Source organism: Anoplopoma fimbria, chromosome 21 (genome assembly GCF_027596085.1).
Source record: "Anoplopoma fimbria isolate UVic2021 breed Golden Eagle Sablefish chromosome 21, Afim_UVic_2022, whole genome shotgun sequence".
Lineage (NCBI taxonomy): Eukaryota > Metazoa > Chordata > Actinopteri > Perciformes > Anoplopomatidae > Anoplopoma > Anoplopoma fimbria.
The window spans coordinates 9,898,585-9,916,372 of record NC_072469.1 but is presented as its reverse complement, the minus strand read 5'-3'; the positions used below and the strand labels follow the sequence as shown (position 1 = coordinate 9,916,372).

Genomic DNA, 17,788 nt, shown 5'->3' with positions numbered 1-17,788 from the left:
AAATCAACACGAAAGGAGCCCTAGGTAGATAAGATAAGATAAAATAAGATAATCCTTTATTAGTCCCGCAGCGGACTAATTTGCGGGATTACAGCAGCAGAGAAGACAGTGCAAAACAAGAGACATAGTAAAAAAACAAGATCAAAACAAGTATTATAAATAAGTAACACAGGAAAGAATATTAAATAAGTTAAAAAAGTTAAAAAATCCACAATAACTAGAATATTATATACAGACAGAATAATTGTAGTATTGTACAGTGTACATATTTATATATTGCGCAGATATATATAGTCAGTTTTTACTGATGTGTGGTCTACGGGGAGCAGAGGTGGTTGTGCAGCCTGACAGCAGCAGGAAGGAAGGACCTGCGGTACCTCTCCTTCACACACCGGGGATGGAGCAGCCGGTGGCTGAAGGAGCTGTACAGACCTGCCAGAGTGTCCTGCATGGAGTGGGAGGTGTTGTCCATCAGGGATGATAGCTTAGCCATCATTCTCCTGTCTCCCACCCCTTCCACCATATCCAGTGGACACCCCAGGACACTGCTGGCTTAACCAGTTTGTTTAGTCTCTTCCTGTCGGCTGTCGAGATGCTGCTGCACCAGCAGACCACTCCATAGAAGATAGCTGATGCAACCACAGAGTCGAAAAAGGTCCTCAGGAGTGCTCCCTGCACTCCAAAGGACCTCAGTCTCCTCAGCAGATAGAGCCTGCTCTGACCCTTTTTTTAGAGGATACATGTACATGTATTCTGACCAACAAGTCTTTGAGTTTTATTGAATGCTCCTATCAGCATGTCGGGATCATTTGTCAGCATTGATTCATAAAAGAGATCGCTATCCCACCAACACTCTGAGTAAGGTTGAGTGAAGTTCAGGCACCTACGGGCCTGAATCATCAAATAAAGTATTTGTTGGATCATCTAACAGTGTTTGAAAAGAGGCTGGCCATTTAGATCTGGTAAAGACACTTTTGCCTTTAGACGTGCCTGACAGCCCATGGTCTCCATTAGCATGGCAACAAGAGGCTGCTTCCCAAAAGATGTTGGAACCTTTGATGTTGTACTTCTGGTGAGACCTTTCAGGTCTATGTATAGTTGCTGCAGTCGTGAGTAGTTTAAAGTCTTTGGAGTTTACAAGGTGCTGGGAGCAGTTAAAGGCTGCTCTCTGTGTGTTTGTGTCCACGAATAGTAAAAGCTGACCTAAGTCCTTCCCTACAAAGGCACAGTGCAGTTAACAAGTTAGCCAGAAAAAGGTGGAAGATGCAGGCTAACTTTTGAAGTGTTTGGGATTGCAAGGGAAGTTGTTTAAATACAAGCTGCCTTTTTTAAAACTGTACACCTTTTAGATTTTTGTACCACAGTGCTTTATGATTCATAACACTTGTTCCTGTACTTGTCATTGTGCGCTTTATAATTTGGTCACTAAGGCCCTGTCCACACTATATCGTTTTCATTTTAAAACGTATATCTTTTGCTTCTTTTGCACCGAGCATCCACACTATACCGGAGTTTTAGGGCACTGAAACCGGAGGAGATTGAAAACGCTCCCGAGGATGGATAACTTTGAAAACGCCAGGTTTTCTGAAAGTGTGGATGGCGGAAATGACGACGAATGAGTTTGGAAACTATGATGTAGGCACCCACGTTTGCTATTTGATTGGGTTTTAGGAGTTACGCTCTTGTTGTCCGTCATATATTTGCATCATATATCGCTATTTATCTGATGTCAAGTTCATTTGAGACTTGTCTATGCATTCATACAGCCTGTAAGGGAAATATACTCAGCTAAACCTCCACGTAGAGATTAGGGCTGTAAAGTCCTAGTCGACTGGTCGACTTATTGGTCGATACGTTCTGGGTCGACCAAAATTCTGATTGGTCGATTTTTTGCCGTGTTAATTTCATAAAGTCGTCATCAGGAGGAAAGTACCAAGTGCTAATGGGGGTGTTTTCAGAGCCCTGTTTCACAGAAAACAGCCTGTCTTCAGAGAACACCCCCCTTGTTTTCACTATTTTGGATTAGCCCAACCCACTAGAGACAGGTAGATTGAAGAAGGTCCATGTTATTCAACGTCCGGTGGTTTAATTGCTGAATATTTATTTTTATTTTGAGCGTTTCATTTAAGTTTCATTTGAGTCCTCCTCCTCTACCATCCATGTCAAAGACATCGGCAGTGTGGCAGAATTTTTCCAAAATAGATGGCGGGAAAAAAGTCGAATGTAAAATTTGCAAACTACAGTTTGCATATCACAGCTCGACTACAAACATGGCGTATCATCTAAAAACGGTAATATTTCAATATTATAGCCTATTAATATCATATTAAACATATTTCAATATTTTAGTCTAATAATCGTTTATTCGTTTTATAACTGCAGGATCCCTCCGATACACCCAGACCACGCTGGATGTTAAGCCTCCTCTATCATCCAAACGCAAACATGATATCACAGAAGGAATTGTCAATTTTATTGCTCAGGATATGAGGCCCATTGGTGTCGTGTTTAATAAAGATAATTTTCCCTGAATTGCCTTTTGTGTTTAATTGCCTTCTTGTGCTGATATCAGTATATATTTTCGGTAATCATGGGCTATTATATTGCGCAGATGCACGTGATGCCTCCCCCCTCCCCCCCCCATTAGTCGATTTTTAGTCGAAATTTCAGGGTTTCAGTCGCCCAAGAATTTCTTTGGTTGATTACAGCCCTAGTAGAGATGACTGTCAACTGTGGGAAACTGTGATCCGCACAGATTAAGTTGTGATAAAACACTGTGGGCTATCTCACATCGCTTATGAATTATATTAAAGACTCGGACATTCATCTCTATCCTCATAACAATATTCTACACCAGGGGTGTCAAACTCAATTGCCGAAAGTATGTTTGTATCATGTATTGAACAGCATAAAAAGGATATTGGGTACATTGCAAAAAGAAAACATATTTAGGTGCGATACAAATTTATTTTATGCACATGTGCCAGAGCCAGATGTTTGGTATCTTTTCTTGGCAACCAGTTCATTAATGTTTGGGGTTAGGTTCTGTGTTGTGGAAACGTTCAAGATAAAGTGAAGTTGTGTGTTAGTGTGACGACTCCTGTGTGGTTTTTCACAGAGAAAAGCTGCTCACACAGGTATGTGCTTCTTAACATGTTTAGCGCAGTGAGATTCTTCGTTACTTCGCACTAAAAGGCCAGCTCACATCGCCACTTTCGTCCCGGAGCTCTGTGGTGTCTTTCCTGGTGTATGATGCAGTGACACAGTGTCAGCTCACCTGCACATTTCTCCTGCTGCATCTTTACCGCATCCTACCCACTAATCAGTTTTTTTCACCGCCCATCACAGATGCTCCATGTGTCGTCGGTCCCGTCAGTTTGTACCAGGGCAGTTTCATTTAACTCGCGCATTTAGATTCTTCCTCAAATATGCTTTTTCCCGTGGTTGTGGCATGCATTGATTTAATTCCAAAAAGTTCCTCTGTAACGTATTATCTCGAGTCCACGCCACGTATGAAGATTGACACCTGTAAAGTATCAGTCACGTCAGAGCTCTCATCCACAGTAAGAGAATATGTAATGAACTATTTTCCCTTTTCATCAACTGTGAAAGCCCGTGTTTTCAGAGTCCACTTTCCGTTGAGCCATTTCTTTGGGAGGCTTATTTAAATGTAATTATATTCCTATATACCGGCAGGCCAGTTATGATAGCCATGATATTTTCTCGCGGGCCGGATAAAATTGTTCGGCCCGGGGGCCTTGAGTTTGACACGTGTTCTACACTGTGCAGCACACATTCATCCATGTTAGACATGATTGTGAACTCTTATTTTGTAAATAGGGACCGAAATTGAATAACTACACACATGGGTTAGGGTGCTTTCAAACATTACAATGGAGCGTCTTGCTGGAGCATTCATTTAGGTCTCGATATAGTTACCATGAAATACAAGCAATCTTCATTAAGAAAGCATTATTCGTTGTCTGGCCACATAAAAGTAATAAGACTTTGGGCATTGTTAGACTCGAACCACCGATTACATCCGAAGCTTGAACTATAGATACCGTTTAAACTACCACTAAGCCATGAATGAAGACAATATTGTGGAGTGCTAATCGTGTAAAACTCATCATTGCTGTGTTTCCTTCTGTTACAGTGACGTTAATGGATGTAGCTCACCATAGGGGGGTGTTGCCTATGCAATTACGTTTTTTGATTTCGGTGGGTCTAAATGATGCAAAAAGAAAAATAATATATTGTAGATATATTACTATATTGCAAGGCTACTATATAATATACCTCATCTGCTAAAGTTCAGGCTTTATTATTCTGAAGCATTTGGTAGTGTGAATCTCCCACGATTGAACTTCACAAATCACCAATAAGGAACAAAAGCATACATGCTCTCCAGTACGACAGAGACTTAAGCCACCGGCAGAGCTGCGAGTGAGAAAACAGACAATGAAACCGATGAAATGAGTGAGAGACGTTTGTTGACCAAATGTATGGACCCATAAATCTAGTAAACTTCATTTAATAACTGTTCATTTTAATTTAAATTTGATGTCTGTGTGGGAGAGATAAAGCAACACATGTTGTGTTGTAACTAAGTTTGAAAAATAAAACTTCTAAAACCTTCCACGAAATGTGTCGGTTTGAGTTTATAGAGGAAGATTTTAGAGGAAGTTCTTAAGTATCAAGCACGACCGTTTTTTAAATTAAAGAGTAGTGTAATCGTATTATCTGTAACCAAGCAACCAATGTATTTCCTGTTTACACCGGCACCCGCTTGCTCAGTGTACTTGAATAGTCATGTGACATTCGTTTTCAGGGGAGCAAGTCTGGACGCAAATCATTTTGAAAATGATGCTGAAACACATGTGTGGACAGAGATCGTTTTTGTTTTAAAACCCCGGTTTAAAATGAAAACGAAGTAGTTTAGACAGGGCCTGAGTCTAAAAAGATGATTGTATTTCCTGTCTGTTGTGTTCTATTGCGATCTAAATGTGCTGTCTTCTTGGCCAGGTCTCCCTCAAGGGACCCCCTGTGTGACATAAATTAAATAATAGATAGGGGAAATTTACAAAATCTCTATCTGTAGGCTATAACTTTTATCTATATTGATATCAATATAATACATGTGCAACTTAATACATTCAACTAAGTGATCTACAGGTAGCTTAACCACATCACATGAAGGCAGCTACTGCTTAGTCCATGTCGATGTGTTTGGTGTCTTGCCAATGGTGTCTTGGGTGTATGAATGGTTAGTTACTCCTGATGGGCAGGTGGCACCTTGCATGTTAGCTCCTGCCATCAGTGTATGAATGGGTGAATGATGACATGTAGTGTTAAAGCACTTTGAGTGGTCTGACAAGTACAAGACCGTTTACCATTTACTGAGTAAATGGCTGTCAAGGTGGTGTCCAGCAAACAATGAGGGCTTTGTAGACAATTGGCAGACTTTCTGGGGATAAGCTGGTCTGATTAGGAGAGACGGCATTCATCCCACTTTGGATGGAGCGGATCTCATATCTAGAAATCTGACCCAGTTTATTAGTGGACCTAATCCATGACAACCCAGAGTTCAGACCAGGAAGCAGTTATACAAAATAACCTAATAAAAGTTAAGGCAACCAACGCAACAGTGCAACAAAACAGGACAATTAAATGTGGACTCTTAAATATCAGATCTCTGTCATCTAAGGCTGTTGATTTATTTAGTCAAACTGAAACCTGGCTGTGTCATGAAGAATATGTTAACCTAAATGAATCAACTCCTCCAAGTGATATTAATACTCATATTCCTTGAGGCACAGGCCGAGGAGGTGGAGTAGCAGCCATCTTTGACTCAAGCCTATTAATAAACCTTAAACCTAAATTAAATTATAACTCATTTGAAAGCCAAATTCTTAGTCTTTCAAACCCGACCTGGAAAGCATTACAGCCAATTCTATTTGTTATAGTGTACCGCTCACCAGGTCCGTATTCTGAATTGTTATCTGAATTTTCAGGGTTCTTGTGGTAGGGGATTTTAATATTCATGTGGATGTCGATAATGATAGCCTTAGTACTGCGTTTATTTCATTATTAGATTCGATGGGCTTCTGTCAGTGTACATAAACCAACTCACTGTTTTAACCACACCCTCGACCTTGTTCTGGTATATGGCATTGAAATAGAAAATGTAATTGTCTCTCAATTATCAGACCATTATCTAATAACTTTTGAATTTTTTCTACCATTACCTACCAATTACTTGTGGTTCCTAGAATATATAAAAGTAGGATGGGAGCCAGAGCCTTCAGTTATCAGGCTCCTCCTGGAACCAGGTTCCAGTTTCAGTCCGGGGTGCAGACACACTCACCACTTTTAAGAGTAGGCTTAAGACCTTCCTTTTTGATAGCGCTTATAGTTAGGGCTGGCTCAGGTTCGCCTTGGTCCAGCCCCTAGACATGCTGCTATATGCCTAGACAGCCGGGGGACTACCTAGGATACACTGAGCTCCTCTCTCCTCTTCTCTCTCTCCATCTTTATGTATTCATCTCCTATTTATGCACATTACTGACTTTGCTTCTTCCCCGGAATCCTTGTGCTTTCTCTCCTCGCAGGTTTCCATGAATCGGGGTTATATCTGGACTGTGATCGTGCCTCCTGCTGTGGCCCTGCTGACACCCACTGCTACTACCACTATTATCATTAGGCACATTACTATTATTATTCCCTGGAGTCTTTGTGCTTTCTTGCATCGCAGGTTTCCATAAATCGTGGCTGTACCTAGACTGTGGTCGTGCCTCCTGCTGTGGCCCTGCTGACACCCACTGCTACTACCATTATTATTATTATTAGTCACATTACTATTACTATTCCTTATATCATTATTTAAATTCTACTATAGTCATTGCTGCTTTTATTATAAGTAGTCTTCCTCTTCCTTTGTTACTCTGCTTACTACTGTGATTATATGAATCATTTATGTCATATACATTGAATGTGTTGTAACTCTGTTATGTTGTTCATTCTGTACACATGACATCTATTGCATTTCTGTCCATCCTGGGAGAAGGATCCCTCCTCTGTAGCTCTCCCATATGTTTCTTCCTTTTTTTCTCCCTGTTAAAGGGTCTTTTATGGGAGTTTTTCCTGTGCCGATGTGAGGGTTCCGGGACAGAGGATGTCGCATGTGTACAGATTGTAAAGCTCTCTGAGGCAAATTTGTGATTTTGTGCTATACAAAATAAATTGAATTAATTAAATATGGAGCAAAGTAGTCTTTTGCTCCATATCTTGCTTGCTTGATGTTGCTGGTTTGACTATGCTTGGGAAACTTTGTTGCTCATGTCATTCCTTATTTTTCCTCTTTCTTTTACGTGCTGTCACTTTCAAATAACATGACAGAAATGTCCCAGGATATGCATTTCATCTTAGCAATGACTTGGAAAAACTTCAAAATGAGACCCCGCCCAATAGCGACGCTATTGGCATTTTCTGTCTCTTTCTGCATGACTAGAAAGCACGGCAGCCGGCCCGCCCAAACACATCAACATAACACGGACCTTGTCAGTGAGTGTCAGCCCATTGGTTGGCATGACACACACACACACACACACACACACACACACACACACACACACACACACACACACACACACACACACACACACACACACACACTGTACATCCAATCCAACCCTGAATAACACACTAATGTCAAGGCAATGTGTCGGTCTGCTGGTGTGCATGTGTGGTCACATGTAGCATAGAGAGCATAGCCTTACCATGTGCATGAAAAGAAGACTTTTTATAACACAGGCCCCTGCAATCCAGTGATCTGGAGGGAGATCTGCACAGACCTGCATCATGTGCGGAAAGCACTTACCTGTGGTAGAATGCAGACTCTCCAAGCTCCAATAGCGAGACAGGACCCCCCTCAGAGTTCCGCCCAAGCTTCCTCCTCCTCCACCCATACATCCACCCACCCCGAGACCTCTGTCCACCATGCTGTCCATCCTTCCAGCTGTGGGGCTCCCTCCGTCCGAGTCTGACCCAGGCGACAGCCCCGAGCTGCCGCTGCTGCCACAGCTGCCCCCAGGCAGGGGCACGCCCCCTTCTGAGCCCTGCTGGGTCCGCATCCCGAATTGGATGCACCACAACGAGGGGGGAAATAGGATTCGGGAGTGAAGAAGTAAGTGGAAACGAAGAGGAGGCGAGACGGCTGAGCAGGTGGTTATTCCCAGGGATAGAGCGCAAAGGAGGAGAAGGAGGAGGAGGAGGAGGAAGCCTCCTATGTGATATCTGCGGCAATATCCGCTGAGGTAAGCTCCAGCTGTCAACTTGCTGCTACCTCCTTCCATTCACAGTAGAGCAGAGCTGAAGCAGCGGTCCTCTCCTCCACCTCTCTGCTGTGGCACGCCTCTCATGCAACAACAACCCCTCTCTCTCTCTCTCTCTCTCTCTCTCTCTCTCTCTCTCTCTCTCTCTCTCTCTCTCTCTCTCTCTCTCTCTCTCTCTCTCTCTCAGCTGACATCATTGGGGGTCCTGTAGGGGGGTTCTGCAGCATGGACGACTCCCTAATGGTGCAGTAACCTATCCATCCAGAGGAGAAGAAACAGCCCCCACCACCTTCTCCCGCCTCCCAAACAGAACAAACACACACACTGCTCACTCTGTGTCGGTTGTCCAATCCACAGCGAGTTACAGAGCAGATATTTAGATAAGGCTTCCTTATTCCCTGCCATATTGGCTCTGTTGTTATGTTGATAATGTTCAACATGCAAGCATCTATGTAATATATTATAGGCTAAAGAATCATTTTGGTTGAACTGATACCTGACACCAACCTTTTGAAGCCTGGTGCCAATGTTTTTATTCACAAAATCAGCGATTGATTCTTATTTGTAATGGATTGTAGCATATTTACTCAGTAGAGAATAATCCAAATATGATTAATACCAGAGTAAAAATAAATAAATAAATAAAGCTTGTTTCACCAAAGTAGAGGGGGATGATACTGGCTGAACTAGATCCGATTTTTAGAATAGGATGTTTACTGTCCTCTCTGGTTGACTGTGTGTTGCACTTCTGACCATAGTTAACAGTGATGTCACCGTGTACTGAGAGACAAACCAAGTGAAATATAAACCTGCAACTGATGAATATTTCATTATCAATTATCTTTTTACTAACTAGCAGATTAAGAGATTGCTCCAAATAATGTCAAAGAAAATAGTGAAACACTAGATTTCCCAAAACTTGTAGCAACCCATGAAGATATAATTTTACTATCACAATCAAATTACATCACATTTGAGAGGCTGGAACCAGTGAAATACTGTCATTTTTCTTATACTAACAATTTACTGTCAAAATATTTTTTAATTTTGTGATGATTAATTACCTTAGTTAAGTTAAGCCCTCTGAGGTCAGCAAAAACAACATTTCCAGCTGCTGTTAAGTTGCTGTTACTGCCTCCACCTCAATACAATGGAGCTTCTCACAGCTTTGTACACACAGTGGCCCTGTTAGTTTTGATAACCCATGGAACAGCTGTTTTCTCAGGAACTACTTTCTTGCATAGAAATACCTATTTTTCAAAACAAGATCTGTATTATATCCAATACCGGACAGCACATCTGCAACTTGTTTTATTGTCATTTGGATGAACCAACCATACATTTTCTATTTCACTCACACACATACACAAACACACACACACACACACTGTAGATATATTTGAAATAAGGCTTAGGTAAATTCAAAACTTCCTTTACTCCTCACTTAATCAAATATTCAACAATGCAGACATTTAAATTGACCTATACAACAGTAAGAGTTTAAGATCCACCATTATTACTGTTGTTGGTACTGGATATCAGCCTGATGAATCCACCTCAAAGAAGATTACATGAGAACCAGAGATATTGGTGTACAGTTAACTCTGCTCTGCCGGGGTTCAGAATGATAAGCACTGTGTAACCAGATTCAAGTTATTATGATTCAGCTGACAATTCAATTTAGTTCAATACATGTAATTATACTAAGGACATCTGCAGCAACACCCCTGACCGCACTGTACCAGAATGCATTCTTCTGCCTTACAGAGTGTGAGCTCAGAGTGTGTGTCTCTATGAAGCCATGCCTAAATGTGCAAACTTGACCCAGACAGGTGATGCATTTAGGAACCACAACCCTGGTGTGTGATGTCACTGAAAGGATGATGATGATGGTGAGGTTAACATCACTGCAGCTGTATGGTGATGTAAACATTATAGCTGATCTGTTCACTAGTCCGTCACAACTTCTGCAGCCCTAGGACTTTCACTCAGTGGCCAGTTTATTGGCTAGACCAAGCTGAAGCCTTTTTATATCGCATCTACCATAACTGATAATAAATGGGCAGGACCAAATAGTGGAAACACTTCCCAGTACAACTCAATTAAAGTCAACAACAGTACAGAATACACCTCTGTCAAACAGTTCAACAAAAACTGAACATTGATAAAGGAAGAGTTTATTATATAAGAATGCATTCATTTTAGATAAATACATTTGCAACTGGGGGCTATCACAAGGTTAGTGACCTAACATGCTACAGTATGAAACAAAGCCCCAACAGCTGCTTGTGAAAGGCAGTTGTACACATCAACAAATAGGTGGCACATTAGTATCTATTTGCATCAACTGTACGGTAAAAGGGTTACAGTGAGGACTTACTGCAGCCAGCAGGTTAAATAAAGAACTGCACTGGTTCTGCCTTAATGCCAGTCTCAACTAGACATATCACACTTTTCTCCTCTCATAATTCAATTCAATTCAATTCAATTCAATTCAGTTTACTTTGTAAAGCCCAAAATCACAAATTACAAATTTGCCTCGGAGGGCTTTACAATCCGTACACATGTGACATCCTCTGTCCCGGAACCCTCAAAATAATACATTGTGAAGCTGCACAGTTACATAAAATCAGGACTAATCACTGATGTTGTGTAGTGTTGCCAGCAGCAGTTCAAGCAATAAAATATGTGCAGATTCATGTAGTGCAATGTGTTTTATTAATATATTGTGACACAGTTTCTGTTACACCCTGCACTAATTCAACATAGATGACCATTTATCAGCAATACTATGGAATATCAGGACGAAGAGATGATCTGCATAATTTAAAATGCACTGTACCTGATTTGATCCATCTGTACCCATGTAATAAACTAAACCTGTTGACAGTAGTTGTTAACAGAGTAAAATGCTAATATACACTGTTCACTCCCATCTTTCAGTTGTTTTTGTATGTGATCACTGTTGTTATTTGTCTGTAACTTCAAAATGTTTTCTGTGGGTTCCTGAAAGAGCCTGGCCTGATCTCTACATTGCATTTGAGGCTTTACATGGAACACACATTCTGCTTCCTCCGGACATTACTGATTAATAAATATGGCTTATTCCCTTAATTAAGTTAAGTACTTTCAGTAATTAACATTATCTTGCATTGTTTGCAACATATTTGCATCATTTAAATGTGATTCATCTTTTTAAACATGTAAATATGGTTAAGGAGGTGATGTGCACAGTACTTTAAAGCGTAGGATACCGATTGTGACATAGTGACATAGTATAAAGAGCAAAAAAGCAAAAAACAAAAGCAAAGAATTCTGCGCAGGGCGGGGTGGCAGACGAGGATCGACAGGCTAAAGCTACGCAGGAAGTTTATTTTGTTAAGAGATGAGATTGGATGTGCCATCCCTGAACTTACCATAGAGGGGAACCTAGTGTGGCGTAGTATGAAGATGAGAAGTACTGACCAAGTTGGCGAGTTGAAAGTGAGAATGTGTTTGTTGTCTACTGTCAACTTGTATAGCACTTTTCTAGTCTTCCGACCACTCAAAGTGCTTTAAACCCTACATGTCATAATTTACACACATTCATACACTGATGACAGGAGCTACCATGCAAGGTCCACTGTCTTACCATTCAGACCCATTCAATTAGGGCAGGGGTGTCCAAACTTTTTTCACTGAGGGCCACATATAGAAAAATATACGAAAGGCTGGGCCACTCACTAGAGGTGAGGTATATCGCCTCACCTCTAGTGTATTAAAGTTAACAAAATCAATCAAATGTAGGTAAATTATGCTTGATATTTGAATATGCTTAAAGAAAAAAACATCACAACTTTCCATTAATGGGTTTTCATTCATTTTGTTATAAAAATGGTTGGCAGCTCATTTTCAAAACAGCAGCCTGAGATTGCTTCTTACTCAGGATGGTGATCCTTCACAGCCCTGGAGAGGGGGCGGGGCTTATCTCCATGGAAACCTCTGTCAACAAATCCATTTATTTCACCATCAACCATGCAATAAATAAATACTAATTCTGCTTTATACTTGTTGTGGCAGTCCCAGATATCCTGGGAAACTAAACGCCGTCTTGTCTGAGTTCATAACATCATCTGTGGATTTATTCGAGCCGTATGAACCGAAAATAAACAATTTTACTGTGATTTAATTGCAATAAATGTACAAAAAGGGACGCTGAAATAACAACATAATGATGGTGGTTTGTAAAAAGTCAGAATTCATGTTTTGTTAGTTCTCTCTGCAGGAGGAGAAGGAAATCACTTTTAAAATGCCTGTTTTGTGAACGGAGCTCGGATCGATGACAGAGTGACAGGAGGAGAAGCTCAACGCTGATTGGCTGATCGATGACAGAGTGACAGGAGGAGAAGCTCAACGCTGATTGGCTGTCGCAACACAGCGTCCCGCGAATATTTCACCTGATTCGCGCCGCCAGGCTCGAGTTCGCATCTACACGCGAATATTCGCGTCTGTGCATTGACTTTACATGTAAACTAGACGCGCGAAATATTCGCTTCGCTTTTGGTGTGAATGCAGCATTAAGTGCAAGTTTCATGTGTGGGCCATATTCCATTATGTTTTTAGAATTTGTAGCGGAATTAGAATTAGTTTTGGGTAAATGTCTTGCCCAACGACAAATGAACATGGACTTGCGGAGTTGGGAATCGAACCCTCAACCCTCTGATTGAAGGACTCTACCACTAAGCCACAGCCACAAGTTGTGCTGTGTTCATACTATAAGTGAAATATCCACAAATCAAAGTTTAGAAGATCTCAACCCTTTTCAGCACTCAAATGAAGCTTCACCCAGTCATGTGTTTTAGTTTCCCCATTTCCCCATATTTACTGTCCCCTTCTCCCTCCCAACAATTTGTGTTCTGTCTAAAAGATGAAGAAAAGTTATCCTTGCCATTAGTCCGGTCCCAGTACTTTTTAACAACAGAACTACATCAACCAGCGAATGAGGAGCACTGCAAAGACGACTATGCCACAACGTAGCTGGCCGTTTTCTAGCTTTTTCACTCATACAGTGAACATAGCGTTAGTGTTAGGGCCACATAGGCACACCAGGATGGAATAAAACTAGAACAACTGTCTCAACCAACCGCTCAAGTTGTAGTTTACATTCATGTCTATCCAAAATGTCATAATTTTATCCTATTACACATATATGTGAAACAAACAAGAGAATGGGACAAACAGACAGACAACCGGAAAACAAAATGCCACAGGTTCAATGGGTTGAGTTTGAATTATCTAAAAATTCTAAAACGATTTGACCGGAGTGGGTACTTACAGGAGTAGGAGATGTGTCTTCTCCAGCCCAGGCAGTCAAGACCAATGGGGGTGCTCTGAGAGAAGCAGTGGGCTTTGAGGGGCATCCCACGGAAGGCCTCAATTGGCCCCAAGATGACTCCAGCATCAGTCTGTGGGATTGAAAGAGAATTATTTCAAGTCTTGGATATTATCACCGACTGTTAATCAGTCTGCTAATGATGAACTGGACAACAATCACTCAATTAATACAACTGAGTAAAATGCAAAGAAATGAATATAGGAAGAATGGTGATAAATAAATGAATGTACAGAAGAATGGAAATTAGGAGCATATGCCATGAAACAGAAAGTTCAGTGACGACAGGCTTTATATCCAAGAAACCTGTCAGAAGCCGACAGAGAAAAAGAAGGAACGGAAACTCAGAAGCAAAGCAAAGAAAGGAGAAGGTGAATATTACAAAGACTTCCAAGGTTTGGATCTTTGCTTTGGCAGCTCGTAGTGTCGGGGCCACATCTTACTTTGTCCTTGTCCTCAAATAACAGTGTGTTATGTTGTCCCAAGCTCCCCCTGATGGCTCTGGCCAGTTTTCTTTTGTTTTTCTTTTGCTCTTCCAACCAGATGTCATCTGAACATTTTCGTCTTCGCTGCTGGCCACCTCCATAAAAGCCCACATCCATCCAGCAGCCAGTCCTCACCCCACCAAGACCCAAAGAGGCCTTCGCCCCGTCTTTCAGCTCCAACAGCCTTCTTGATCTGGACTGGCTGACAGGACGACCACCTTGTTGTGTGCCCTTTTGAGTGCACAGTTTACTGGTTAGTCACAGTCACCTTTTTCTTAACCAACTCCACTCCCTTTTAGTCCCCCAGGTACCGTACAGGACTGTGGCTACTTTTAACTCTAGTTTTTGATTGATAAAATGGATAACTTTTGATACAGGAAAGTCAAGACTGTCAATAGAACGTGTTTGAATGATATGACATGAGGATGGACAATTATATGACTACAGGATGTTGTACTTGGCAGGCACTTGTATTCACTGAAATATAGCTGGTTAGTCAATCCCAACATCATCACAGTTTCAATGTCCTGGTTATTAGAATGTCATTGGATTGCATTTCCATGCAGATAGTGCTCATACAGCAAGGTTCAGAGTGTAAACACTGAAACCAAACAAAAAACTCCTAATGGTTCTACACATTAAAACAAATTAAATATATAGATCGAAAGTACTGGTAAAATAAGTTGCATTCCGCAAATGAAATAATTTGCTAAGGAATGAAAAGGCAAAAGGGAACAGATAACAGATTAAATGTAATAATCAACACTGACTGTGACATGTGCATGAGACGAGCACATCCGGGGACCTGCTGTCTTCTTTTTTTTTCGTGGCATGTATAGAGGGATCTCTCCTGCTGTGTATGTGTTCTGAAAGTATTAATGGTGCAAAGATTTGACGAGGTACCAAGAATCATGAGCATTCCAATTTCACTGTTTGGAAAGAAAAAACTATTAATAATAAATAAATAAAAATGCTGTTTTCTTTCTGTTTAATCCTCATGCAGCCTACTTGAAAACTATTTATATCCAGGAAACGTCTGATGTTAGTCAGCCTGGTTAATAGAATATGGCCCTCCACTGTACTTCGGAAGCTGTGCTGCTGACAAACAGCTGAATTTTAACAGTGAGATAGCCAAACAGATGTCAGAGTCGTTGGCTTATATTATTGGCCACTTTTAGCATATTGAGATATGATTGAGTATATAAGGCAGTAGAGAATAAAGATATGGTTGAAGTCATTCAGAAACAGTCTCTGTTATGGGCATTATTGACCAAGGCCCCTCCTGGCCTCCTGAAAGAGAGAGCATTGCTCTCCACAAACTAAATTTCCTTTTTTAAATTATGTTTATTTTATTCTTTTATCTTCAACAACAAATATTGTCATTAGATTAACTCTACATATACATTTTTTTAGTGTTTGTGTTAATTTCATTTAGCCACTGCATATATCAACATTGAAAATGCATGCATTTTTGAATGTCTGTTGTGGTCTTTCAAAGTGGAGAAATAGAAGTGAATGGAGAAAAACGTAAACATTATTTGATTAACTGCTTGATTAGGTCACTAGACAGCTACTTTTAGCTTGAGGGAATCTAAGGACAAAGCGGTCTCTGCCTTTTTGATGGTAAATGGATTGTACTTGTATACCGCTTTTTTCCGACCCCTCAAAACGCTTTTACACTACATATCATTCATCCATTCACACACTCATGGCAGGGGCTACTAACATTCATACACATACATACACCGTAATTTGGGGTTAAGTGTCTCACATCGACAGCCGGGGATCGAACCGTTAATCCTCTGATTGGAGGACGACCCTGCTCTCCACTGAGCCACAGTCACCTGATGTCTCTAATAATTGTGAAAAATAAACTGCTTAAGGTCAAAATCCTATTATTGTTATTTTTTGCCAGATAAGACAGCAAGGCAGTCATTTTTATCAGATTGAACATCAAATGGCAGGATTCCACAAGGGGGAGCTAATCCTCAGTTATCCTGCTCAGGCTGTGTATCACAAGAACACTGTAGGGACCGCCAGGGAGGTGGAACTATGGTAACAAGCTAACTCAGAGAATGGAAATCTACCACACTACTGGGGGCTGAGAGGGAGAAATAGTTTTTCTCCTCCGCTTCATCTAGTTTACAGAGAGCCACAAAGAAAGAGCAAAGAACTTGTTTTCTGTTACCAACCCGGATACTGACAGATCTACACTGGCAACCACCCTGACAACAGCACACACAACTTCTATCGTCTGCACAGCAAGAGATTAACTGGTCTTGGCTATTTTTGCCTTTTCATCCCAAGCAAGAGCTAGTGTGTGCGAGTGGGAGACAGGGAAGAAACAGTTTTCCCAGGGAGCTGGAACCTCATTGGCATCTCAATTGAGGCCTGAACAAGCCTGTATCTATTCAACTTTGTAGTGATGTTTAACATACAAAAAGGAATGGCACTTAAAACATTTACACACACATTTTAATACCTTAGCAGTAAAACATTGTAACTTATTGTCAAGATTATAATTTATTTATCAAGATGTTACACATTCCTTTTTAAATTCTACAAAAATCTGCTTTGTGCATAACAAACTCATTTGTCTTACCTCTAATTTGTTGATAGAGCCAATGGCATACAGGCTGATGTGTGAGTGGCTGTCTATTCTGCCTTCGGCTGCATCCAGAGGGCTGAGGCTGAGACCCAGAGGGCTAGCTGAGGGTTTTAGGGTTTTAGGTCTCTCAGGGGGGTTTGTTAATCCCTCCACGCTAATAGACTGGCCCAGAAGGATAGGACAGACAGAACTGGTCCTTGGTGAGGGAGGGTAGCAAAAATGTTGACGGTGAGCTGCTGGCCTACGACTGTTAGGTTTAGGGCTCATTGGCCTTAGGGGGCTCTTAGTCAAGCCCTCGCTGGCTACTGGGTGCGACCTAGCCATGGATTGCAAAAGCGGGTGAGTAATGGTGGCTAATGAGTATGTGCTTGAAGGTGAAACGGGGCTGGTCTGATTGGGCTGGGGGACTGCATCTAAAAAGGGTGGTAGGTCAGACACACACAGTGGGGTAGGTAGACCATTTGGTGAACATTTTCTTTTCTGGCCCTCAGAGTTACTGCCATGGGGGTTTTCCTTTCCCCTGCCTTGTGGAACTCCCCGCTTGGTGATGGGATCAGTGTGGGGAAGGGCTCTGAGGGAGGACGGTGACTCTGGACTGTCCAGGAGTGGAGAAGATGGTATGTCTCCACAGCCAGGCCCAGAGGCTGTGTAGCTACATTCCCCATCTGGCACTGAAGGAGTTCTTTTTAGCAGCACAGCCTCCTTGGCCTTTTTAAGCTTCCTCCAGGATTGTTTGGCTATACCAGAATCCATGTTAAAGCCCACAGTGGCCTGCTCCTCATTCTCCTTATCCATTGAACGGGTCTCAAACAAACTGGAAAGGGACTTGTGTGCTTGTGCAAAGCGCATGCGAATGTTTAAACTGTCGTTGCTCTTGGACTGGACTTGCCTGAAGAAGGGGTTGTCTGGGCTTGGTCCTTTGTTACCCTCCACACTGCTCCTTTGGCCAACTAGCTGATGGGCATGGCAAGTGGGGGAAGTAGAAGGGGAT

The 17,788-nt window shown here is 41.6% G+C and overlaps 1 protein-coding gene across 3 annotated transcripts in view; it reads right to left on the bottom strand.

The window, feature by feature from the left end:
• LOC129110549 (rho guanine nucleotide exchange factor 4-like) overlaps positions 1-17,497 on the bottom strand; it is an 80,039-nt gene extending 62,542 nt beyond the window's left edge. For all 3 annotated transcript variants that reach the window (XM_054622643.1, XM_054622644.1, XM_054622645.1), the window contains exons 1-3: positions 16,792-17,497; positions 14,148-14,420; positions 13,648-13,777 (exon numbers count right to left, since the gene is read on the bottom strand). In XM_054622643.1, the coding sequence (XP_054478618.1) occupies positions 13,648-13,777; positions 14,148-14,420; positions 16,792-17,121 (733 nt within the window). In that variant the 5' untranslated portion in view covers positions 17,122-17,497. The remainder of the gene's footprint in view (positions 1-13,647; positions 13,778-14,147; positions 14,421-16,791) is intronic.
• Between the last annotated feature and the right edge of the window lie 291 nt (positions 17,498-17,788).